At 46.9% G+C, this 26,348-nt stretch overlaps 1 protein-coding gene across 1 annotated transcript in view; it reads right to left on the bottom strand.

The window, feature by feature from the left end:
* The window catches only part of sarm1 (sterile alpha and TIR motif containing 1), a 32,586-nt gene extending 6,841 nt beyond the window's left edge, over positions 1 to 25,745 (bottom strand). The window contains exons 1-7 of the mRNA XM_078548270.1: positions 25,348 to 25,745; positions 12,884 to 13,499; positions 10,165 to 10,377; positions 8,992 to 9,083; positions 8,567 to 8,802; positions 7,268 to 7,370; positions 3,222 to 3,411 (exon numbers count right to left, since the gene is read on the bottom strand). Of these exons, the coding sequence (XP_078404396.1) occupies positions 3,222 to 3,411; positions 7,268 to 7,370; positions 8,567 to 8,802; positions 8,992 to 9,083; positions 10,165 to 10,377; positions 12,884 to 13,499; positions 25,348 to 25,688 (1,791 nt within the window). The 5' untranslated portion in view covers positions 25,689 to 25,745. The remainder of the gene's footprint in view (positions 1 to 3,221; positions 3,412 to 7,267; positions 7,371 to 8,566; positions 8,803 to 8,991; positions 9,084 to 10,164; positions 10,378 to 12,883; positions 13,500 to 25,347) is intronic.
* Between the last annotated feature and the right edge of the window lie 603 nt (positions 25,746 to 26,348).

The following is a 26,348-nucleotide window of genomic DNA, read 5'->3' as shown; positions in this document are numbered from 1 at the left end:
ATATATACATATATTAAAACACAGGGCCCAGTTCTTTGCAGACAGAAAGAACATGTACACATATCGCGCTTGTTTCAGCTGAACGAAATAAGTGACAACCATTCACTGACTCATTCCTCAGGGCAATGCCTTGACCAATCAGGATCAAGCTACCTGGTTCAAATTTCATAACAATGCTTGGCAGTTAACTGTAAGTCACCATCAGTTGTGCATTCCCCATGGCAATGCCACTTGCCAATCAATCAGCACTCTCTTCACATGCAGTATAAATTGTTTTTTTCCCCTTATATTGGTATCCTTGTGAGCATCCTGATGAGTGCAAGACAAAAAGCTTCGACATGTCTCTTTTTTCAGCAATACTCAGGTTACAGATTATGTTTGACATCTGTTTAAAATCTATCCCATTTAGCACGGTGGTAGTGCCACACAACGCAATGGAGGGTATCCTCACTATGAAGACGGGACTTCGTCTCCACAAGGACTGTGCGGTGGTCACTCCTACCAATGCTGTCATGGACAGATGCATCTGCTGCAGGCAGGTTGGTGAAGATGAGCAAGTATGATTTTCCCTCTTGTTGACTCCCTCACAATTAGAGATTATTGGTCAATTGAGGCCATCTGCACAAAATTAAATAAAAATTATTTAATTAGGAGCCCCATCAGAATGTAATTCTTTTTGCTAAGTGCAGTTTAGAATCTGGCAGCTCCCTGTAAATGTTTCACTGCTGCCCGAAAGAATGAGACCATTCGGCCCTTCGAGCCTGTTCCACCATTCAGTTAGATCAGAGCTAATCTGAATCTTAACTCCATTGACCTGCCTTGGTGCGATAGCCCTTAATACCCTTAGCCAACAAAAATCCACCAATCTCAGTTTTGAAATTCTCATTAACTCCACCCCCGCCAGCCTCAAAGGTTCTTTTGCTGGGAGAGAGTTCCAGATTTTCCACTCCCCTTTGTGTGAAGCAGTGTTTCCTGACATCACCCTGAACAGACTGGCTCAAATCTCTAATACTTCCTCCCTATTGACCCTATCGTTCCTTAAATCACCTTCACGGTGTCAATTAGATCTCCTCTTAATCTTCTAAACTTGAGGGAATACAACCTGTCCCCATAATTTAACCCTTTTAGCCCCAGTATTATTCTGATGAATCTGCACCACACCCACTCCAGGGGCAATGCTGAGGTGCGGTGCCCGGAACTGAACACAGTTACTCCAGATGGGTCTGACTGGAGCTTTATATAAACTGTAACATCAGTTCCTCTCCTTTGTATTCCAGCTCCATCGAGATAAAGACCAATATCCCATTAGCTTTTTGAATTATTGTCCACCATTGATTTCTGTACTTGGATCCTTAAATCTCTCTCTCTGCTCCTTCACAGTTTCTGTTGCTTCTTCATACGGGAAGAGGCACAACGGAGGGGTACACATCGAGAGGGAGGGGGCAATGGAGGGGTACGCACTGACAGAGAGGGGCAATGGAGGGGCACGCACTGACAGGGAGGGGGCAATGGAGGGGCACGCACTGACAGGGAGGGGGCAATGGAGGGGTACACACTGACAGAGAGGGGGCAATGGAGGGGTACACACTGACAGAGAGGGGGCAATGGAGGGGTACACATCGAGAGGGAGGGGGCAATGGAGGGGCACGCACTGACAGGGAGGGGGCAATGGAGGGGTACACACCGAGAGGGAGGTGGCAATGTAGGGGTACACACTGAGAGGGAGGGGGCAATGGAGGGGCACGCACTGACAGGGAGGGGCAATGGAGGGGTACAAACCGAGAGGGAGGGGGCAATGGAGGGGTACACACTGACAGAGAGGGGGTAATGGAGGGGTACACACCGAGAGGGAGGGGGCGATGGAAGGGTACACACCAAGGAGGGGGCAATGGAGGGGTACACATCGAGAGGGAGGGGGCAATGGAGGGGTACGCACTGACAGGGAGGGGGCAATGGAGGGGAACGCACTGACAGAGAGGGGGCAATGGAGGGGTACACACCAAGAGGGAGGGGTCAATGGAGGGGTACACACCGAGAGGGAGGGGGAAATGGAGGGGTACGCACCAAGAGGGAGGGGGCAATGGAGGGGTACACACCGAGAGGGAGGGGGCAATGTAGGGGTACACACTGAGAGGGAGGGGGCAATGGAGGGGTACACACCGAGAGGGAGGGGGCGATGGAAGGGTACACACCAAGGAGGGGGCAATGGAGGGGTACAAACCGAGAGGGAGGGGGCAATGGAGGGGTACGCACCGAGAGGGAGGGGGCAGTGGAGGGCTATGCACTCTCAGTGGCCATCTGTGGGAGATTGTTTGCCTGTGCAGGTGAAATAAACACAGTGGAGTGGGGGGGGTGCGGACTTCAACGCTGCTCCCTTAACTCTGAACTGCAAAAAACTTTTCCCTGGTTGCTGGTTCCACCTGGGCGGACAGTCTCTACGCACACACTCATTCACCCTGTGTACCCCGCCTTTCATCCCTCACTCACCCTGTGTACCCCGCCTTTCATCCCTCACTCACCCTGTGTACCCCGCCTTTCACCCCTCACTCACCCTGTGTACCCCGCCTTTCATCCCTCACTCACCCTGTGTACCCCGCCTTTCATCCCTCACTCCCCCTGTGTACCCCGCCTTTCATCCCTCACTCACCCTGTGTACCCCGCCTTTCATCTCTCACTCTCCGTGTACCCCGCCTTTCATCCCTCACTCACCCTGTGTACCCCGCCTTTCATCCCTCACTCACCCTGTGTACCCCGCCTTTCATCCCTCACTCACCCTGTGTACCCCGCCTTTCATCCCTCACTCACCCTGTGTACCCAGTCTTTCATCCCTCACTCACCCTGTGTACCCAGTCTTTCATCCCTCACTCACCCTGTGTACCCCGCCTTTCATCCCTCACTCTCCCTGTGTACCCCGCCTTTCATCCCTCACTCACCCTGTGTACCCAGTCTTTCATCCTTCACTCACCCTGTGTACCCAGTCTTTCATCCCTCACTCACCCTGTGTACCCCGCCTTTCATCCCTCACTCACCCTGTGTACGCAGTCTTTCATCCCTCACTCACCCTGTGTACCCAGTCTTTCATCCCTCACTCACCCTGTGTACCCCGCCTTTCATCCCTCACTCACCCTGTGTACCCCGCCTTTCATCCCTCACTCACCCTGTGTACCCAGTCTTTCATCCCTCACTCACCCTGTGTACCCAGTCTTTCATCCCTCACTCACCCTGTGTACCCAGTCTTTCATCTCTGTATCCCCAATGCACCTGTCAAGGGCATTAGCCGAAAGGACCAGAACAAAGTTTTTAGCCTTCTTCACACTTTGACAGAGTTTATCATCAAACTTGCCAGCCTCCAGTTTCTCCACATCGATGAAGACACTGAAACCACGGAGCTGCAGATGAACCTTCAAAAGACTGAGAGACAAACAGAGAGAGAGAGAGAAAAGGAGAGACAGAGAGAGGTAGACAGTGAGCGTAATCATTACCAATGGGATACCTATTATACTCATCTCTGATCAAACAGCCGTTTGGATGTGGACAGGTCTTGGTTTATTCTTTCTTGGGGTGTGGGTGTCACTCTCCAGGGTCGCATTTATTGCCCATCCCTGGTGGCCTATACAGAAAGTGGTGGTGAGCACCTTCTCAAATTGCTGCCACGGTAAATGCTCTGATGCAACCAGATTACTCACTGAGTCACCGTGGAGGGCAGCTAAGAGTCACCCACATTGGTATGGGACTGGAGTCACATAGCGGTCAGACTGAGTAAGGACGGCAGGTTCCCCTCCCTGAAGGACATGAATGAACCAGTTTATGGTCATTTGCATGGAGAGTGGGCAATCCCTGTGGGACTGCAAACTGGCACTCTCTGCATGTTGAGCACAGTCGTTTAACCACAACGTCACAATGTTTGCTTAGATAGCTGTAGTCACTGAGTTAGAGTGGACAAGATGAGATAATTCAGAAGCTTGTAAGAAATTCTCTCAATGCAAATCTGTTCATTAGTCCCACATGCGCCAACTCCAAGTTTCCATGTTTCACTTTTCATCACCTGAACCCCACTAAAAAACAGTGACCACAGGGAGTGTGTCCGGTCGGGAGTGTGTCCGGTCGGGAGTGTGTCGTGTCGGGAGTGTGTCCGGTCGGGAGTGTGTCATGTCAGGAGTGTGTCTGGTCGGGAATGTTCTCCTGTCGGGAATGTTCCCCTGTCGGGAATGTTTTCCTGTCGGGAGCGTGTCCTGTCGGGAGTGTGTCCTGTCGGGAGTATGTCCTGTCGGGATTGTGTCCGGTCGGGATTGTTCTCCTGTCGGGATTGTTCTCCTGTCGGGACTGTGTCCTGTCGGGATTGTACTCCTGTCGGGACCGTGTCCTGTCGAGATTGTGTCCGGTCGGGACCGTGTCCTGTCGAGATTGTGTCCGGTCGGCAGTGTGTCCTGTCGGGATTGTTCTCCTGTCGGGAGTGTTCTCCTGTCGGGAGTGTGTCCTGTCGGGAGTGTGTCCTGTGGGGATTGTTCTCCTGTCGGGAGTGTTCTCCTGTCGGGAGTGTGTCCTGTCGGGAGTGTGTCCTGTTGGGAGTGTTCTCCTGTCGGGAGTGTTCTCCTGTTGGGAGTGCGTCATGTCGGGAGTGTTCTCCTGTCGGGAATGTTCTCCTGTCGGGAGTGTTCTCTTGTTGGGAATGTTCTCCTGTCGGGAGTGTTCTCCTGTCGGGAATGTTCTCCTGTTGGGAGTGTTCTCCTGTCGGGAGTGTGTCATGTCGGGAGTGTTCTCCTGTCGGGAGTGTGTCATGTCGGGAGTGTTCTCCTGTCGGGAGTGTGTCCTGTCGGGAGTGTGTCCTGTCGGGAGTGTTCTCCTGTCGGGAGTGTGTCATGTCGGGAGTGTTCTCCTGTCGGGAGTGTGTCATGTCGGGAGTGTTCTCCTGTCGGGAGTGTGTCCTGTCGGGAGTGTGTCATGTCGGGAGTGTTCTCCTGTCAGGAGTGTGTCCTGTCGGGAGTGTTCTCCTGTCGGGAGTGTGTCATGTCGGGAGTGTGTCCTGTTGAGAGTGTGTCATGTCAGGAGTGTTCTCCTGTCGGGAATGTTCTCCTGTCGGGAGTGTTCTCCTGTCGGGAATGTTCTCCTGTCGGGAGTGTGTCGTGTTGGGAGTGTGTCCTGTCGGCAGTGTTCTCCTGTTGGGAATGCTCTCCTGTCGGGAGTGTTCTCCTGTTGGGAGAGTGTCCGGTCAGCAGTGTGTCATGTCGGGAGTGTGTCCGGTGACAGAGCTGCTAATAGACATTGGCAAGCTGCCTTTAAATGGCTCCTTCCTGTTTTCCAAAAGTTAACAGCTAGTCTTGCCAAATGAGAGGAACAGGAGGAGATATTCAGCCCTAGAGCTTGTTCAGCCATTCAGCGAGATCATGTCTGACTACGACCTCTCTCCTTTGCCCCATATCCTTTAATATCTTTGGTTAACAAAAATCTGTCAATTTCAGATTAAAAATTACCATTTGATTTAACCTCAATTGCTGTTTGTGGAAGAGAGTTCCAAACTCCTCCCATCCTTTGTGTGAAGAAGTGTTTCCTCTTTGCCGTCTTGAAAGGTCTGCCTCTCATTTTTAGACTCTGCCCCCTAGTCCTAGACTGTCCAACCAGCAGAAATAGTTTCTCAGCTCGCCTATCTGTTCCCCCTATTAAATTAACAACCAGAAAGGAGAGAGAGAGAGGGGGGAAAGTGAGAGAGCTATCACTTTCCAATTCCAAAGGCTGATGACTCTGTCTAAGGATGTTCGAGGAACATACAAACATATGAACATACAAACATTTGAATCAGTAGCAGGAATAGGCCATTCGTCCCCTCGAGCCTGCTCTGCTATTCAATAAGATCATGGCGGACCTGGGTGTGGTCTCAGCTCCACTTTCCTTCCTACCCCCGATAACCTTTGACTCCCTTGTCAATCAAAAATCTAACTCAGCCTTGAATATATTCAATGACTCAGCCTCCACTGCTCCCTGGGGAAGTGAATTCCACAGACCAATGACCCTCGGAGAGAAAAACATTTCTTCTCATCTCTGTCTCAAATGGGAGACCCCTTATTTTTAAACTGTGTCCCTAGTTCTAGTCTCTCCCATGAAGGGAGACACTCTTTCAGCATCTACCTTCTCCCCTCCGAATCTCATACGTTTCAATAATGGAAGGGGTCATCAGCAGTGCTAACAAGCAGCACTTCCTGAGCAATAACCTGCTCACTGATGCTCAGTTTGGGTTCCGCCAGGGCCACTCCGCTGCTGACCTCCTTACAGCCTCAGTTCAAATATGGATGAAAGAGCTGAACTTCACGCCACACAAGTGCCAGGCAATGACCATCTCCAACAAGACAGAATCTAACCATCGCCCCTTGACATTCAATGGCATTACCATCACTGAATCCCCCACTATCAACATCCTGGGGGTTACCATTGACCAGAAACTGAACTGGACTAGCCATATAAATACTGTAGCTACAAAAGCAGGTCAGAGGCTAGGAATCCTGTGACGAGTAACTCACCTCCTGACTCCCCAAAGCCTGTCCACCATCTACAAGGTACAAGTCAGGAGTGTGATGGAATACTCCCCACTTGCCTGGATGAGTGCAGCTCCCACAACACTCAAGAAGCTCGACACTATCCAGGACAAAGCAGCCCACTTGATTGGCACCCCATCCACAAACATTCACTCCCTCCACCACTGACGCACAGTAGCAGCAGTGTGTACCATCTACAAGATGCACTGCAGAAACTCACCAAGGCTCCTTTGACAACGCCTTTCAAACCTACAACCACTACCATCTAGAAGGACAAGGGCAGCAGACAGATGGGAACACCACCACCCATTGGAAGTTCCCCTCCTAGTCACTCACCATCCTGACTTGGAAATATATCGCCGTTCCATCACTGTCGCTGGGTCAAAATCCTGGAACTCCCTCCCTAACAGCACTGTGGGTGTATCTACACCACATGGACTGCAGAAGTTCAAGAAGGAAGCTCACCGCCACCTTCTCAAGGGCAATTAGGGATGGGCAATAAATGCTGCCCTAGCCCAGGAACACCCACGTCCCGTGAATGAATAAAAAATAAGATCTCCTCTCATTCATCTAAACTCCAATCAGGCCCAACCTGTCCAACCATTCCTCATAAGGTAACCCCCCCATCTCAGGTATCAGTCGAGATTGAGCAGCCAATAACAAACTGACAGACTCATAAGGCCCACCTCCCTGAGGCCCTGTCCACCAGAGCAGTGACACTGGATTTCGAGAGCACAAACCTGGCCAGCTGTGATCCTGTGGCCCTGCGGTAACTGATGAAAACATCAGGACTGTCAGAGGAGGGCTGGAGACTGTCCAAGGCAAAACTAGAAGGCAGCAGCTCTGAAAGATAAAAACAGTTTCCCATCAGCCGTGCTTCAATGGTTAATACTCACCTCGGAGTGAGAAGACCATGGGTCCAAGTCCCAGTCCAGAGAATCGAGCACAAAATCCAAAGCAGTACTGAGGGAATGCGGCACTGTCGGAGGGTCAGTACTGAGGGAGTGCCGCACTGTCGAAGGGTCAGTACTGAGGGGGTGCCGCACTGTCGAAGGGTCAGTACTGAGGGAGTGCCGCACTGTCGGAAGGTCAGTACTGAGGGAGTGCTGCATTGTCAGAGGGTCAGTACTGAGGGAGTGCCGCACTGTCGGAGGGTCAGTACTGAGGGAGTGCCACACAGTCGGAGGGTCAGTACTGAGGGAGTGCCGCACTGTCAGAGGGTCAGTACTGAGGGAGTGCCGCACTGTCGGAGGGTCAGTACTGAGGGAGTGCCGCACTGTCGGAAGGTCAGTACTGAGGGAGTGCCGCACTGTCGGAAGGTCAGTACTGAGGGAGCACTGCACTGTTGCAGGGTCAGTACTGAGGGAGTGCTGCACTGTCAGAGGGTCAGTAGTGAGGGAGTGCTGCACTGTCGGATGGTCAGTACTGAGGGAGCGCCGCACTGTCAGAGGGTCAGTAGTCAGGGAGTGCTGCACTGTTGGATGGTCAGTACCGAGGGAGTGCTGCACTGTCGGACGGTCAGTACTGAGGGAGCGCCGCACTGTCAGAGGGTCTGTACTGAGGGAGTGCTGCACTGTTGGACGGTCAGTACTGAGGAAGTGCTGCACTGTCGGAGGGTCAGTACTGAGGGAGTGCTGCACTGTCGGAAGATCAGTACTGAGGGAATGCTGCACTGTTAGTGGGTCAGTACTGAGGGAGTGCTGCACTGTCGAAAGGTCAGTACTGAGGGAGTGCTGCACTCTCGGAGTCAGTACTGAGGGAGTGCTGCACTGTCAAAGGTGATGTGTTTCAGAGGAAACACGAAACAAAGCTAAAGTTCATGGCGGATGGATTATGAGGTGTCAGGGGAGCACTGGAGTAGTCGAATCTGGAAGTGACGAAGGCATGGATGAGGGTTTCAGTGGTGGATGAGCTGAGGTGGGAGATGATGTCCCCTGGTGGAGTCGTGTGTTACTGACATGCAGTGGAATATTGAGGAGTCAGTGCTGAGAGATTGGGGAATCCCTTGGCTGTATTGAGTTGCCTGACTCCTGCTTTACCTCTTCCTGCAGCCAGGATCCTGCTTCGATGAAATCCAATCTCGATCTGACAATCCGATTGCAGCTGCTGGTCTGTCACCTCGGGTAATGTCACCCTCCCAATCCCGCAGTGCACCAGATTGTAGGTATACTGTCGAAAGCACGGATCGATGCTGCCCAGCCAATCAGCCAGATTACTGGGGTCACAGGTAGAGTAGTTGGCGTAAGTCTTTAATTCGGTCAACTCTCGGACAAATCTTTAAAAGAGAAAGAATTTTTGTCATTCGAATCAAATCGTTTCAAATGGCAAGTTGGACACAAAGTAAAGCTCCCTCTACACTGTCCCCATCAAACACTCCCAGGACAGGTGCAGCATGGGGTTAGATACAGAGTAAAGCTACTTCTACACTGTCCCATCAAAGGGTCACCTTGGGATGTTTTCTCACCTTCTGCGTGTTACGCTGGACGATATTCCCAAATCTTCCCGTAATTCTGAATCAGTAATCATCAGGAGGAGATCCCCATCGACCTGCAGTTCCTGACAAATAGAGAAAACTGATTATTACTTACTGCAACGGGTTAAATGACAGATGTACACACACACACATACACACACACACACACACACACATATATACACACACAGTGACACACACACACACGCACACCAACTCTCACACACGCTCACACACATACCCTGATACACATACCCTCACACACATACCCTCACACTCACATTCACACACACGCTCACACACTCATTCTCACATACACACACACACCCTCACACACATTCATCCTCACATGCACACACTCACCCTCACAGCAACACACGCACACACCCTCACCCACCCACACACACACACCCTCACACATACAGTGACACACATAGTGACACACACACACACACACACACAGTGACACACACACACACACAAACATACACACTTACCCACACACACCCCCACACACACAGATTCACACATAAACACACCAAGGTATATACATTCACAAACACACACTCACGCATACACACACTCACGCACGCACACACTCATGCACACACTCATCCTCACACACACATGCTCACCCACCCACCCACACACCCCTACACACTCCCACACCCCCACACACTCATCCTCACAAACACACACTCACAGACACAATGACACACACACAGCGACACACATACACACACACACACACACCCTCACACCCACAAACACACACACAAAAACACACACAGTGACACACACACACAAACACGCACACACACACACTCACCCTCACCCACCCACACACACACACTCACACTCCCTCACCCACCCACACACACACACTCACACTCTCCTCCTCATACTCTCACACAGAGACGCCCTCACACCAACACACACACACACACACACACACACATAGTGAAATACACACACACACACACACACACACACAATCATGTCTTTGTGTATCTGTTCCTATGTATTCGGTGCGAGTGAGTGTGTCTGGGTATGTTTTAGTATGGAGTTTACAAGCAGAATGCAATGATAAGGCAGACCAGGCCATTCGGCCCTTCTGTCAGTTTAGCCATTCCCTGGACCCTGTGACGATGCTCCCCTGCTTACCAAGAATCTCTCGCAGCAGTCCATGAATCCAATCTGTTGGAGCCAGGTTTGAACTTCGCCGGGTTTCCAGTTCGGGACAGTCGGAGAAAGTCGTCGAGGGATCTTTTCTCCTATCAGTTGCAGGGCTTTCTTAGCGAGGGTGGAAATGGTGGAGTTGCCAGAGTAACTAACCAATCTCTTCAGACTTTGTGTGGCTCCAATCTCATGGAATATCTGAAACATACCAAAAACATTCACATAATCAAAATACAGCTGGGAATCTGAAATAAACATAGAAAAGAAACACAGATAATTCTTCTCTAAAGAGGGGTCATATTGGGCTGAAACGTTAATTCTGTTTCTCTCTCCACAGTTGGGATTTTCAAGCACTTTCTGTTTTATTTAAAAGTGAGGGGCATGTAGGAGGGGGAGGGGGAGAGAGGGCAGAGAGAGGGGGAGAAGGGAGAGAAGGTGGAGAGAGGGAGAAAGGGGGATGGGGAAAAGAGAGGGCGAGAGAGAGAGGTGGGGGAGAGAAAGAGCGGGAGAGAGGTGGGGGTAGGGAGAGGGAGTAGAAGAGAGGGGAAGAAAGGGGGAGAGGGGCACAGAGAGAAGGAGAGAAAAAGAGAGAGGACAGGAAGATAGGAAAAGGTGGAGGGGTAGCTCTGTTAATTAAGGATGGCCTTTGGACATCAGAGAGAGATGACCTTAGTTATAAAGATCAAGATATGGAATCAGTTTAGATGGGAATAAGAAATAGTAAGGGTAGGAAGTCACTTGTGGGAGTAGCTTATAGGCCCCATAACAGTAACCACACTGTAGGATGGGGTATGCAGGAAGAAATAATGGGAGTTTGTGAGAAAGGTACAGTGATAATTTGGGGTTATTTTAATCTACACATAGATTGGATGAATCAGATTTGAAAGCTAGCCCGGAAGATGAATTCATTGAGTATTTTTGGGTCAGTTTCTTAAAGCAGCACATTCTACAGCCAAGCAGGGTGAAAGTTATTCTTGATCTAGTAATGTGCAATGAGACAGGATTAATTAATGACCTCATAGTAAAGGAGCCCCTAGGTAGCAGTGATCATAACATTATTGAATTTTGGGAGAGAAGGGTGGGTCTAAAACTAGTGTTTTAAACTTAAATAGGGGCAGTTTTGAGGTTATGAAGACAGAGGTGGCTGAAGTGAACTGGGGAATTAGATACGTGAGTCGAGATGCAGTGGCATACTCAGCAAAGATACATTCCAGTGAGAGAGAAAGACTCTAGGAGATAAATGCACCATCCATGGCTAACTAACTAAGTGAAATATAGTATCAAATTGAAAGTAAAAGCATATAATTCCGTGAAGATGAGTGGCAGGTCAGAAGATTGGACAGAATATAAAGAACAGCAAAGAATGGCAAAAAAATAATGAGGATGGAGAAATTAGAGCACAAGAGAAAGCTAGCTAGAAATATAAAACAGATAGTAAGCATTTCTACAAGCATTTAAAAAAGGAAAGATTAACTAAGGTGAGCTTGGTCCTCTAGACAGTGAGAATGGGGAATTAATAATGGAAAATAAGGAAATGACAGATGAATTGAACAGATATTTTATATCTGTCTTCACTGTAGAGGATGCGAATAACACCCCAGGAATAATTGTGAATCAAGAGAGGGAGGAAATTAAACAATTACAATCACCAGGGAAAGAGCACTGAGAAAATTATTAGAACTAAAAAGCTGACAAATCCCCAGGTTCTGATGGATTTCATTCTGGGGTCTTAAAAGAAATAGCTGCCGAGATAGTAGATGCATTGGCTTTAATTTTCCAAATATCCCTAGATTCGGGAAAGGTCACATCAGATTGGAAAATAGCAAATGTCAGTCCTCTATTCAAGAAAGGAGGGAGACAGAAAGCAGGAAACTACAGGCCAGTTGGCTTAACATCTGTCATAGGGAAATTGCTGGAATCTATTATTTTGGAGGTTATAGCAGGGCACTTGGAATATAAAGTAAGGATTTTTGCTACAGTTGTATATGGTGTTGGTGAGACCACATCTGGAGTACTATGTACATTTTTGGTTTCCTTATTTAAGGATATAAATGCGTTAGAAGCAGTTCAGAGAAGGTTCACTCGACTAATACCTGAGATTGCGGGGGGGTGTTATCTTATGAAGAAAGTTTAAACAGGCTGGTCCCAAATCTGTTGGAGTTTAGAAGAATGGATCTTATTGAAACACGTAAGATTCTGAGGGGACTTGACAGGGTGGATACTGAGAGGCTGTTTCCCCTTCTGAGAGAGGCTAGATCCAGGGGACACAGTTTAAAAATAAGGCCCTCCCATTTAAGGCGGAGATGAGGAGAAATTTTTTTCTCTCAGAGAATCGTGAGTCTTTAGAGCTCGGAGGGCAGTGGAGGCGGGGTCACTGAATATTTTTAAGGCAGAGGTAGATAGATTCTTGACTGAGAAGGGAATCTAAGGTTATCGGGGTTCGGAGGGGGAATGCGGAGTTGAGGCCACAATCAGCTCAGCCATGATCTTATTGAGTGGCAAAGGAGGCTCGAGGGGCCTAATGGCCTACTCCTGATTTGAGTGTGCGTACGTTCATCTCACTCCTCCATGGTCCCTCAATCCCCTCTACAACCCTCTGACTTCTCACTCCCTGCTTCTTATTTCTCCTCCCACACTCTCTGCATTCCCCCTCTCCTCACTCTCTCTCTCTCTCTCGCTGCACACTCTGTCCCTCCGTTGGTACCTGTGTCTTTCTCTGTTTGAGTTTGATACCAGCTTCGACACACAGGTAGAAAGCTGCCATGCACTGAGCCTCAATCCGTGAACTGTCTAATAGCTGCACCAGTCGCTGGAGGTCACAGGCTGTACGTCCCTGTGAGTTGTCTGTGCTGTGCTGCCAATTGTGTGCAAACTCTTCTAGGTGAAGGGAAGCGATGAAAGGCTCCACCAGGTCCAGGGTCCCAGACTTCTCCACCTCCTTCTCGATCTCCTTGTTGGTTGCCAGGACGGTGATGGCCAGACAGGCGTGAAATCGGACCAACTGATCCTTGGAGAAGGCCAGGGGAAAGAGCCAATCGGCAGTTTTCTTCTCGATCATGAGGCGCTGATTGGCGTTTCCGCCATGCATGGCACAGTTGGCTAGCGCAATGGAGCAGTGTTGCAGAATGGTGGAATCTCTGCTGCGGCACCAGTACAGGATGGAGTCCAAGCCTCCATTGGTGATGAGCAGGTAGGATGTTTCTTCCGTGTGTTTGAACATGTGACGCAGGATCCCTGTGACCACTATCGCCAACTGAGCATCATCACGATCCTTGGCCAATTCCAGAATCTCTCCCAGGCCCGTGCGAGCCAATCGGTCCCTGTGAGGAGATACAAATCACAGTAACATCAGCCCGGCAATGAGACAACCAGCCAGGAGCAATATTGAATTATTCACCAATAACAAACGGACATATGAATTAGGAGCAGGATTAGGTCATTCAGCCCCTCAAACCTGCTCCGCCATTCAATAAGATCAAGGCTGATCTGACTGTAACCTCAACTCCACATTCCCGCCTACCCTCAATAACTTTTCACCCCCTTGTTAATCAAGAATCTATCTAGCTCTGCCTTAAAAATATTCAAAGACTTTGCTTCCACCGCTTATTGAGGAACAGAGTCCCAAAGACTCACAACCCTCAGAGAAAAAATCTCTCCCCACCTCCTCACGTTCTACAATTCTGGCACCAACTGATGCAATAATAAGAATCATTCCCCCTTCACCTCTCGTTCCATTTTGATATTTCTGACTTTCATCTGTTATCATTCTATTTACCATAAGATGCTAAGACGTAGGAACAGAAGTAGTTCATTCGACCCACCAAGTCTGCTCTGCCATTCAATGAGATCATGGTTGATCTGATAATCCTGAACTCCGCTTTCCTGCCTTTTCCCCATAACCCTTGATTCCCTTACTGATTAAAAATCTGTCGATCTCAACCTTGAATATACGTAATGCCCTAGCCTCTGCAGCCCTCTGTGGTAAATAACTCCACAGATTCACTACCCTCTGAGAGAAGAAATTCCTCCTCATCTCTGTCTTAAATGGACGACCCCTTACTCTGAGATTACGCCCTCTGGTCCTAGACTCTCCCACAAAGGGAAACAGCCTCTCAGCATCTACCCTGTCAAGCTCCCTAAGAATCTTATATGTTTCAATAAGGCCACCTCTCATTCTTCTAAACTCCAATGAGTACAGCCCAACCTACTCAACCTCTGCTCAGAAGAAAATCCCTCCATACCCGGGATCAACCTAGTGAATCTTCTCTGGACTGCCTCCAATGCCAGTACATCTTTCCTTAGATAAGGGGACCAAAACTGTTCACAGTATTCCTAGGTGCACTCTAACTAGTGCCTTGTATAGTTTTAGCAAGACTTCCTTATTTTTATACTCCATTCCCTTTGAAATAAAAACCAACATTCCATTTGCCTTCCCTATTACCTGTTGAACTTGTGTGCTAGCTTTTTGCGATTCATGCACGAGGACCCCAAATCCCTCTATGCTGCCGCTTTCTGAAATCTTTCTCCATTTAAGTAATATTCAGCTCCTCTATTCTTCCTTCCAAAGTGCATAACCTCACATTTTCCCACATTATATTCCATCTGCCACGTTTTTGCCCGCTTGTAGAGAGGCTCCTCCAGGAGAACAATCAGGGCCTCCTGGGGATACACTTGGACCTGCAAGCCCTCACATCGGCATTGACCTCAGCTGGTCAGTGCCAGTGTGGGAGATGGTCTGAGCATCAACTTTCGCAGCTCGGTGCCCATCCATCCACGGTGAGCAGGGAGGTCCAAAACGACCTCACGTCAGCGCAAGAGCTGGCTGTCGTCTTTGCGGGCTCCTCTTGGGGTACTCTGGATGAGAGCAGCAGCTCCTCCACCCCTCTGCCAGTGACCGTGGGATCAGATGAGGCCGTGGTGACTGGGGAGATGCCAGCCGTGGCACTGGCCACTCCCTCCCAGGCGGGGCCATCGAAGGCTCCACAGGCCAAAGGACGCCCGCCAAGGTCATCGAGACCAACAGGACAGCAAAGTGAGCAGGCTGTCTAGATGCCACTCCCAGCGAGGAGGAGCACCTAGACATAGCACCCGAAAGCGTAAAGTTAAGGCACCTCAGGCACACCACAGGTTTCTCACTGGTGGTTTTATGTTGCTCCATTATTAGTTCATGACCACTTGGTATGATGCGTAACACCTTTGTAATTATTTTTTTGTGTACTTCATTTTGTTAAATCATTAAATTTTACTATGTGAGCATGGCTCAGGGTGACTTCTTACTTCTTCAGGTGGATGGGAACCCGTGATGTTGTGAATGAGTTGCTTGACATTGAGCTTTATTGACAAGGCCCCTAGTTAATGTTCCTATCCAGGCAGATTTTGCCGTTAGGTATCGAGTATTGCGCCTACAGCCCAGGCTTGTCCTGGTGGTCCATCTGTGGTGTGCTAGCTGAAGGTTAATTGGATTAAAGCCTCCCGGGTGTCCCTGCCTCCCTGGAGTATGACCGGGTCAGCACCTATCCCCTCAGCATTCTCCTGTGCGTGCTCATCCTCAGACTCACTGCTCGACTCATCATGTGCATCTGGAGCAACTGAGTGTACATCTTCTTCATCCACAGCATTGCCCCTTTCCAGTGCCAGATTGTGGAGAGTGCAGCATGCAACCGCTATCAGCGACACACGATTCTGGAAGGCAATCCAATATCACATCTAAATTCTTAAGCACTCCCTCAACGTCTAATTTAATCAGAGGAAGATCAATTTCAGAATCCTTAATTTCTACCTCCATTCCCTTACTTACAACTACCAGTACTCCCTCCTGTCTATTCTCTCTGTCAAAGTATTTTTTGAGTAATTTATATAGCACACTCGCTGCCTCTTCCTTCTAGCTGAGGTACTCACTACATAGTTTACCTCACTCAGTCTCTTTTCAATCTGGTAAGGTTCACCAAACCTTGCCTTCAATGGTTCACCTGACACTGGCAACAATACTAACACTTTTTACCCGGCCACAAAACTACAAGCCTTTGTCCTATTGTCTGCCTTTGCCTTCATCACCTGTTGAGGTATCTTTAAATGTTTTCTCGCTAATTCACACACCTTACTCAATCTCTGTCTGAATTCGTCACATAATCCAAGAGGTTTGTTTCAGAACTCTGATTCACTAATTTCTCCTGAATCAGTTTAAGTGGTCCCCTCACTTCATGACCATAAATTAACTCAAAAGGATTGAACACTGTCAACTCATTAGGGACGTCCCTAATAGCAAAAACAAGAATGGAATCCCTCGATCCCAATCGTGTGGATAGTCTTGATTCTATGCGCTAATCATAGTCTTTAAAGCCAGATGCCACTTTTTTATGACACCTTATGATTCAGGGTGATAAGCTGACAACCTAAATTGTTTTATTTCTAGGCTGTTCATTACTTCTTTAAACGGTTGTGACATGAAATTCGATCCCTGAACTGATTGTATTTCTTTTGGTAATCCATACCTTGTAAAGAATTTGGGTAACTCCTTTGCAATCACCTTTGCTGTAATTTTCCTTAAAGGTATTGCTTCCGGCAATCTTGTGGACACATCCATGATTGTCAGTAAGTACTGATTTCCAGTTTTAGTTTTAGGGAGGGGTCCTACACAACCAACTAGGACTCTGTTAAAGGGTTCCTCAAATGCTGACATTGGTATTGAAGGTGCAGGCTTAATCACTGCCCGAGGCTTTCCTATCACCTGACATGTGTGAAATGTTTGACAGAATTTGACTACATTTTTATGTAGTCCAGACCAATTGAAATGTTTTTGTATCTTAGCTTGAGTTTTCCTAATTCCCAAACGTCCAGCCATTGGAATTGCATGGGCCACTCTCAAAATTTTACTCTGGTACCCTGATGGTATTACCACTTGGTGCACTATTGCCCACTTTTCATCTGTTGGGACATGAGGCGGTCTCCATTTCCTCATTAACACATTGTTCTTAATGTAATAACACTCTCGGATGTATTCTGCTTCTGTTTCAGAATAAGCTGTCTGATATAATTTCTTCAGATCTGAATTCTTCTGCTGTAACTCCAATAACTTCACTGAACTAAACACTTCAATCTCATTCTCTTTACTCCTCTCCTCCTGAGTAATCTTTTCAAAGAGTAATCCAAACAACTGAATTTCAGCATCCTCCCACTGTCTTTTAGATTCCTCCTCTTCCTGTTTAAACTTGTATGTTTGTGAACCTATTACCACACAATCTGGAAACAATCTAGGATGCTCTTTCTGTAAAACCTCTGTTGCTTGTGTCTCAACAGGCTGCTCTACTACAGTAGGCACTGTTCATATCTGTGATCCAGCTATATAATTCCCTAGAATACACTGAACCCCTGCAATGGTCAATTTCACCACTACCCCAATAATCACATCTCCTGTCTTCAAATCACTTTTTAAATTTACCTCACACAAATAGGTTTGACTTTGCCATGAATTCCTTTAATTAACATTTTGTCCTGCAATAACCATTCTGAACAAAAAATAGCTCTATCCCATAACATTAAGGACTGACTAGCCCCAGTATCCCTTAACATTTTGACATCCTTTCCTGCTCTTCCCTATACATATGGGTATATTTTCCCTTCACATATAAAGTCTTTAAACATCTTTGCAACCTGCCCTTCAGAACTCCCTTGGGTAAGTTGCGAACACATTCGCACTTCTCTAGCCATCACTGATTCTTCCTGCTCCACCTGTACACAACCCACTGGTTTTCTTTGTCCCTGGATCTCAGGGCCCACAGTACTCTTATTTCCAGAACTTTTCTGAGTTCCAATTACTGCAATCAGTTTCACGTTTAACCTCCAACAACTTGGTCTCATGTGTCCAGCCTTATTACAATGGTAACATATCAGTTTCCTCCCTTCAACTCTACTTTCCATTTTTAATAGACTGCCGTCCTTCAGCTTCATCCTTATTACTAACACTTTTACCATCAACAGGTTTTCTAAATCTCCAACTTCCCTGCTGATTTCCGTATGACCCTTTTCCTACACTTGACTGTTTATGTGAAATATCACATGGATCAGCTAAAACAGCAGTTTTGCTGACCTTTTTATTTTGTCTTTCATCTAAATATGTCTTGATGTTTACTGGAATGCAATTTCTAAATTATTTCGCAATCATAACCTCTCTTACAACCTCTCAAAAGCCTTATCTAATTTTAATGCCCTGAATCATTGATCCCAGATGATTTCTTTTTTACTTGTCAACTCTACATAAGTCTGATTAAGTGTTTTCCTTACAGTTCTAAACTTCAACTGATAAGCTTCAGGGACAAGCTGATAAGCATTTAATATTGCCTTCTTTACTATCTCATAATCTGCAGACTGCTCCTCTGACAAGCTAGCATGTGCATCCATTGCTGTACCTGAAAAAAAACACTGTAACATTATGGTCCAAGCATGTCCAGGCCAATTCAATTTCATAGCTACCTTTTCAAATGAGGTCAAATATCTTTCAACTCCATCCTCTGTAAATTTACGCACGAACCACAGATTTTTAGTTAAATCAAATTCCTCAGAGGAATCAAACTCACCATCTGAATCATTATCTCTCCTTTCTCCCTTTATACTAAGTTTCACTTTAGACAATTTATACTGTCTGGCTTCTTTCTCTCTCTGAAGCTCTCTATCTCTTTCCCTCTCTCTTTCTTCAATTGCAAACTTCTCTCTGAAGTTCAAGTTCAAACTTTCACATTTCTATCTCTTGTAGTCTTTTCTTTTCCTGCTCCTCTCTTTCCCATTGAAGCTTTTTTATTTCTAGTTCTTTTAATCTGTCCTTTTCTTTTTCCAGTCTTGTCATGTCTATTTCTTTCCCCTTTCTTTCTAACTCAAGTTTTTTTTCATTTCTCTTTCTTCCAATTCAGTTCTTTTCAGTTCCATTTCTTGTTCAAGTTGAAACTTGTTCATTTGCAACTGAAGTCTTACTACCTCCGGCTGTGACAGGCTAGTTTCAAGCATCCCCTCCTCCAACTTTAAATGTTGGGTAAGTACTTTAACCACGTCAGCCTTATGGAACTCTGCTTTTATTTCTAACTGCACGTTCTCTGCTAATTCTTTCAACTGAGTTTTACTCTGAGATTTCAAATACTCCACAGTTACATTTTCCACTACCAGAAAAGCTGTCGCAATTGCCAAAGCAATGTTGCAGCCCAGCCACTTTAAAACCTCTCAACACAAAACTCCTGAGTTCAGCGTTCTTCTTGTACTCTTATCCCTTGGATTCATGAACTCCAACCCAATCAAGGAATTTTAATAATCCCACAAAGAGCCCCCAAACAGTGTTAATCGCTGTGCAAACCAAATCCCAGAGGGAAACATGGCTTATGGGGCCACAACCTTTTTCTTGTATTCTGAAAGCAAGAAGAAGACGTACCAATCTCAGCAGTAAGAGGTCCAGTAACAATTTTAGATTTTTAAAAATTAAAAGCAAAATTTTTATTAACAAAAAAAGAAAACTTAAGCACACAAGATTACAGTACACATTAGGTTAGCCTTACAAAACATTCCCCCAAAAACTCTCTACTTTATATCCCCACTACTTGTTTACCAATGTATTTCTGCAAGATGCAAACATTTTCTTGTCACCTCTGACTCTGCTTTGAAATTCAAACAACCTCTCAGCATATAAAAATGCAAATGTTAGATCTAACCTATTTACTTGTGCCTCAACTTAATGCCTTTATCCTATTTCATGTTTCCAAATCTGACTCCTGTCAACTCTGCACAGCTTGATTAAATCACACACACACACACACACACATGCACACACACGCACACACATGCGCACAACCAGCCTTCTTTACAAAATAACACAATATTCCCCAAAATATTTAAAAAACATCCATTCTCACATGTGGGCAAACCAAATCAGCAATAATACTGTGGTGGGTGGATTCCTAGAGTGTGTACGAGATGGTTTTTTAGTCCAGTATGTCGAGGAACTGACTAGGGAACAGGTTATCCTAGATTTGGTTTTGTGCAATGAGAAGGGGCTAAGTAATAATCTTGTTATGCGGGGTTCTTTAGGGAACAGCAACCATAACATGATAGAATTCTTCATTAGGTTGGAAAGTGAAGTAGTTCAATCTGAAACTAGGGTCCTAAATCTAAACAAAGGGAACTACGAAGGTATGAGGTGTGAGTTGGCTAAGATAGATTGGGGAACTTCATTAAAAGGCATGATGGTGGATAGGCAATGGCTAATATTAAAAATATGAATGTATGTATTTCAATAGTTATACATTCCTACATTCCTTTCTGGCGCAAAAACACAGCAGGGAAAGCAGCCCAACCATGGCTAACAAAATAAATTAAGAATAGTATTAGATCCAAAGAGGAGTCATATAAAGTTGCTAGAAAAAGTAGCAAGCCTGAGGATTGGGAGCAGTTTAGAATTCAGCAAAGGAGGAACAAGAGATTGATTAAGAGGGGAAAAATAGAGTATGAGACTAAACTTGCAAGGAACATAAAAGCGGACTGTAAAAGTTTCTATAAGTATGTAAAAAGAAAAAGATTAATGAAGATGAATGTAGGTCCCTTACAGTCCAAAGCCGGAGAATTTATAATAGAGTACAAGGAAATAGCTTCATGGAGGAAGACACAAATAACTTCCCAGAAATGCTAGGGAACCAAGGAACTAATGAGAAGGAGGAATTGAAGGAAATTAGTATTACTAAAACAATAGTACTGGAGAAATTAATGGAATTGAAAGCCGATAAACCCCAAGGGCCTGATAATCTACATCCCAGGGTGCTAAAGAAGTGGCCATGGAAATAGTGGATGTGTTGGTTGTCATCTTACAAAATTCTGTCGATTCTGGAACAGTCCTGGCAGATTGGAGGGTGGCAAATGTAACCCCACTATTTAAAAAAGGAGGGAGGGAGAAAACAGTGAATTACAAGCCGGTTAGCCTAACCTCAGTAGTAGGGAAAATACTAGAGTCTATTATAAAGGATGTGATAACAGAACACTTAGAAAATATCAATAGAATTAGACAAAGTCAACATGGGTTTATGAAAGGAAAATCATGTTTGACAAACCTACTGGAGTTTTTTGAGGATGTAACTACCAGGATAGATAAGTGAGAACCAGAGGATGTGGTGTATTTGGATTTTCAGAAAGCTTTTGATAAAGTCCCACATAAGAGGTTAGGGTGCAAAATTAAAGCACGTGGGATTGGGGGTAATATATTGGCTTGGATTGAGAATTGGTTAGCAGACAGGAAACTGAGTAGGAATAAATGGGTCTTTTTCAGAGTGGCAGGTGGTGACTAGTTGGGTACTGCAGTGATCAGTGCTTGGGCCCCAGCTATTCACAATATAGATCAATGATTTGGATGAGGGAACCAAATATAATATTTCCAAGTTTACTGACAACATGAAACTTAGTGGGAGTGTGAGCAATGAGAAGGGTGTTAAGAGGCTTCAAAACAATTTAGACAAGTTCAGTTAGTGGGCAAATACATGGCAGATGCAGTATGACGTGGATAAGTATGAAGTTAGCCACTTCAGTAGGAAAAACAGAATGGCAGAGTATTATTTAAATGGCGATAGATAGGGAAATGTTGATGTACAAAGGGACCTGAGTGTCCTTGTACACCAGTCACTGAAAGCAAGCACGCAGGTGCAGCAAGCAGTTAGGAAGGCAAATGGTATGCTGGCCTTCATGCGAGAGGACTTGAATACAGGAGCAAGGATGTCTTGCTGAAGCTGTACAGGGTCTTGGTGAGACCACACCTGGAGTATTATGTGTAGTTTTGGTCTCCTTACTTAAGTTAGAGTATACTTGCCATAGAGGGAGTGCAGCAAAGGTTCACCAGAATGATTCCTGGAATGGCAGAATTGTCCTTTGAGTAGAGATTAGGCCGACTTGGTCTGTATTCACTGGAGCTTAGAAGGTTGAGAGGGGATCTCATTGAAATGTATAACACCCTGACAGGGTTGGACAGATGATGCAGGATTGATGTTTTCTTTGGCTGGGGGGGATCTAGAACAAGGGGTTACAGTCTCAGGATGTGGGGTAGGCCATTTAGAACTGAGATGAGGAGAAACTTCTTCACTCAGAGGGTGGTGAATCTGTGGAATTCTCTACCACAGGAGGCTGTGGAGGCCAAGTCACTGAATATATTTAAGAAGGAAATAGATAGATTTCTGGACTCAAAAGGCATCAATGGGTATGGGGAGAGAGTGCGGGTATAGCGTTGAGATAGAGGATCAGCCATGATCATATTGAATGGTGGAGCAGGCTCGAAGGGCCGATAGACGTACTCCTACTCCTATTTTCTATGTTTCTATGACTTGGGGAGGTGGAGGGGGAGACTGGGGGAGGTGAGATGGGGAGACTGGGGGAGAAGAGGGGGAGACTGAGGGTGGTAAGGGGGGAGACTGGGGGAGGTGAGGGTGAGACTCGGGGAGGTGAGGGGGGAACTGGGAGAGGTGATCTTGTGTCAGTTCTATGATCCCCTCCCCCCATCTGCCTGGGATTAATGAGCAATCACAATGTTAATTGCCTGGGTGAGTAGGGGTTAATACACACCACATTGCTGCTCTTTACTTCACTCCGGGGGTAGCCAACTTAGATACTTTCCCAAATAAATTTCCCTTATTTTATTTTCCGGTAATTATATCTCCTTCTCTCTGATGGAAACCATAGCAACGGCCCCTATAATGCTCCAGTGATGGATGTAGAGACCACCCAGAACAAAAATAAAAATATCTGGAAAAACTCAGCAGGTCTGGCAGCATCTGCGGAGAGGAACACAGTTAACGTTTCGAGTCCGTATGACTCTTCAACAAAACTAAGTAAAAATAGAAGAGAGGTGAAATATAAGCTGGTTTAAGGGAGAGTGGGACAAGTAGAGCTGGATAGAGGGCCAGTGATAGGTGGAGATAACCAAAAGATGTCATAGACAAAAGGACAAAGCTGTGTTGAAGGTGGTGATATTATCTAAGGAATGTGCTAATTAAGGGTAGAAAGCAGGACAAGCAAGGTACAGATAGCCCTAGTGGGGGTGGGGTGGGGTGAAGGGAAGGGATCGAAATAGGCTACCTTCGATTCCTTCCCTTCACCCCACCCCACCCCCACTCGGGCTATCTGTACCTTGCTTGTCCTGCTTTCTACCCTTAATTAGCACATTCCTTAGATAATATCACCACCTTCAACACAGCTTTGTCCTTTTGTCTATGACATCTTTTGGTTATCTCCACCTATCACTGGCCCTCTATCCAGCTCTACCTGTCCCACCCCCCACCCCACCTTAAACCAGCTTATATTTCACCTCTTTTCTATTTTTACTTAGTTCTGCTGAAGAGTCATACGGACTCGAAACATTAACTGTGTTCCTCTCCGCAGATGCTGCTAGACCTGCTGAGTTTTTCCAGGTATTTTTATTTTTGTTTTGGATTTCCAGCATCCGCAGTTTTTTGCTTTTAGAGACCACCCAGAGTCCAACTCCTTTTCCAATTCTTCATTCTGTCTCCCTGGCATAGGGACAGGAGAAGGCCATTCAGCCCCTCAAGACTCTTCTGTTATTCAGTTAGATCTTGGCTGATCTGTCACTTAACTCCATTTACCCACCTTGGTTCTGTGACCCTTAAGACCCTTCGCCCAACAGAAATCTAGCAATATAAAAATAGAAAATGCTGGAAAAAATCAGCAGGTCCGGCAGCATCTGTGGAGAGAGAAACAGAGTTAATGTTTTGAGTCCAATATGACTCCTCTTTAGAATTCCATCAGACTTCCTTACCTTCTGTATTTATGTTGACATGTGGGGTATTTAGACAGAAGCAAAGTTAGAAGAATTTATCAATATCCTCGCAGGGTCTATTGGAGAGTGTTCCAGAATAGGTCAGGTGGAACAGAAGTCCAGGAATCCAGGCTGGATTTGGCTCCAAGTGAGACACTAACTCATGGCCACAGATTGATTTTAGAACAAAAGCCAATACTGATTTTCCTCATAAGTTTATCTTACGAACATACAAACACATGAATTAGGAGCAGGAGTCGGCCACTCGGCCCCTCGAGCCTGCTCCGCCACTCAATAAGAACATTGCTGATCTAATTGTAACCTCAACCCCACATTCCCACCTTCCCGCAATAACCTTTCATCCCCTTACTTATCAAGAATCTATCTAGATCTGCCTTAAAAATATTCAAAGGCCCTGCTTCCACCACCTTTTGAGAGAGTTCCAAAGACTCACTACCCCCTGAGAGAAAAATACTTCTGATCTCTGTCTTAAACGTGCGACCCCTTATTTTTAAACAGTGACCCCTAGTTCTAAATTCTCCCACAAGAGGAAACATCCTCTCCACATCCACCCTGTCAAGTCCCCTCAGGATATTAAAGGTTTCAATCAAGTCGCCTCTTACTCTTCTAAACTCCAGTGGATACGCGCCTAACCTGTCCAACCTTTCCTCATAAGACAACCCACGCATTCCTGGTATCAAAAATCATAGCGAGGGAGATAGCTGCTCTGTCGCCAGCACTCACAAGAGAAGACGAAGGGGCGATTTGATAGGGGTGTTCAAAATCATGAGGAGCCTGGACAGAGGAGATAGGGAGAAACTGTTCCCGCTAGCCGAAGGATCAAGAGCAGGAGGACATCAATATAAGGTGATTGACAAAAAAACCAAAAGCAACACGAGGAAGGGCTTTTTTGTGCAGCGAGTGGTTAGGATCAGGAATGCATGGCCTGAGAGGGTGATGGAGCAGATTCCACTGTGGCTTTCAAAAGGGAATTGGATCATTACCTGAAGGCAAAATAGTTTTGCAGGGCTACAGGGAACAGGCTGGGGTGTGGGACTAGCTGAGTTGCTCTCACAGAGGGCTGGCACAGACACAACGGGCCAAATGGCCTCTTTCTGTGCAGTGACCATTCTATGGTTCGAAGCCGCCATACCATTTGCCTTCCTAATTGCTCGCCGCATGGTCACTCTCTGCGATTGATGTACAAGGGGTGCCCAGATCCCTCTGAATGTAAACATTTCCCAGGTCCAATAGGGGGGGGGGGGATCATTCCATATCACATACCCCTGAGTCTTCACTGGGTTACACTGAGAGGTAGCATGGGCTCGAGGGGCCGAATGGCCTCCTCCTGTGCCCTGACGATTGAATTATTGCTCTGTTCTTACCTGTTCTCTGCGATGAGGGTTTGCTCCAGCAGTTTGGCTGCCCGGTGTCGGATGGACAGGTTCTGACACCGGAGCAGCTCCAGGAGCTGATCCAAGACCCCCTCCAGCCGGATCTGGTCGCACAAAGCCGAGGCGACCTCCCTGCCGAGGCCGGGGAGGAGCCAGGCTTCCTCCACCAGCCGGTAAATCTCGTCCAACCAGTCCCGCTTCTCCTCGGGGCTCCCGGCGGCTCTCAGCCCCCCGGCGGCGGCTCTCAGCGCCGGCATCAGCCGCCCGCACGCCTCCTCCATGCTGGGCACCGGCACCGGCTCCCGCTCGCTCGGTCTGTCCGGGCTCCACATTGCTCACAGGCTCCGGGCAGCAGGCAGGCAGCTGAATAACGAGCCCGGCAGAGGCTCCGCCTGGTCCCACAATAACATGACATCATCCCGGGGCCAGCAGCAACCTCAGCACCACCTCCAGATGGACAGGGGCAGGGACGACATCTCAAAATCCCACATCCAGACAGACCCCAATACATCCCAAAATCCCACATCCAGAGAGATCTCAACACATCCCAAAATCCCACATCCAGAGAGATCTCAACACATCCCAAAATCCCACATCCAGACAGACCCCAATACATCCCAAAATCCCACATCCAGAGCGATCTCAACACATCCCAAAATCCCACATCCAGACAGACCCCAATACATCTCAAAATCCCACCCAGGGCGATCCCAGCACATCCCAAAATCCCACATCCAGAGAGATCCCAAGATCCCAAATACAGGGAGATCCCAACACATCTCAAAATCCCAAATACAGGGAGATCCCAACACATCCCAAAATCCCAAATACAGGGAGATCTCAACACATCCCAAAATCTCAAATACAGGGAGATCTCAACACATCCCAAAATCTCAAGTACAGAAAGATCCCAACACATCCCAAAATCCCACATCCAGAGAGATCCCAAAATCCCAAATCCAGGGAGATCCCAACACATCCCAAAATCCCAC

The sequence above is a fragment of the Cetorhinus maximus genome, chromosome 9 (genome assembly GCF_964194155.1).
Source record: "Cetorhinus maximus chromosome 9, sCetMax3.hap1.1, whole genome shotgun sequence".
Lineage (NCBI taxonomy): Eukaryota > Metazoa > Chordata > Chondrichthyes > Lamniformes > Cetorhinidae > Cetorhinus > Cetorhinus maximus.
This window is presented reverse-complemented; position numbering and strand designations above follow the sequence as displayed.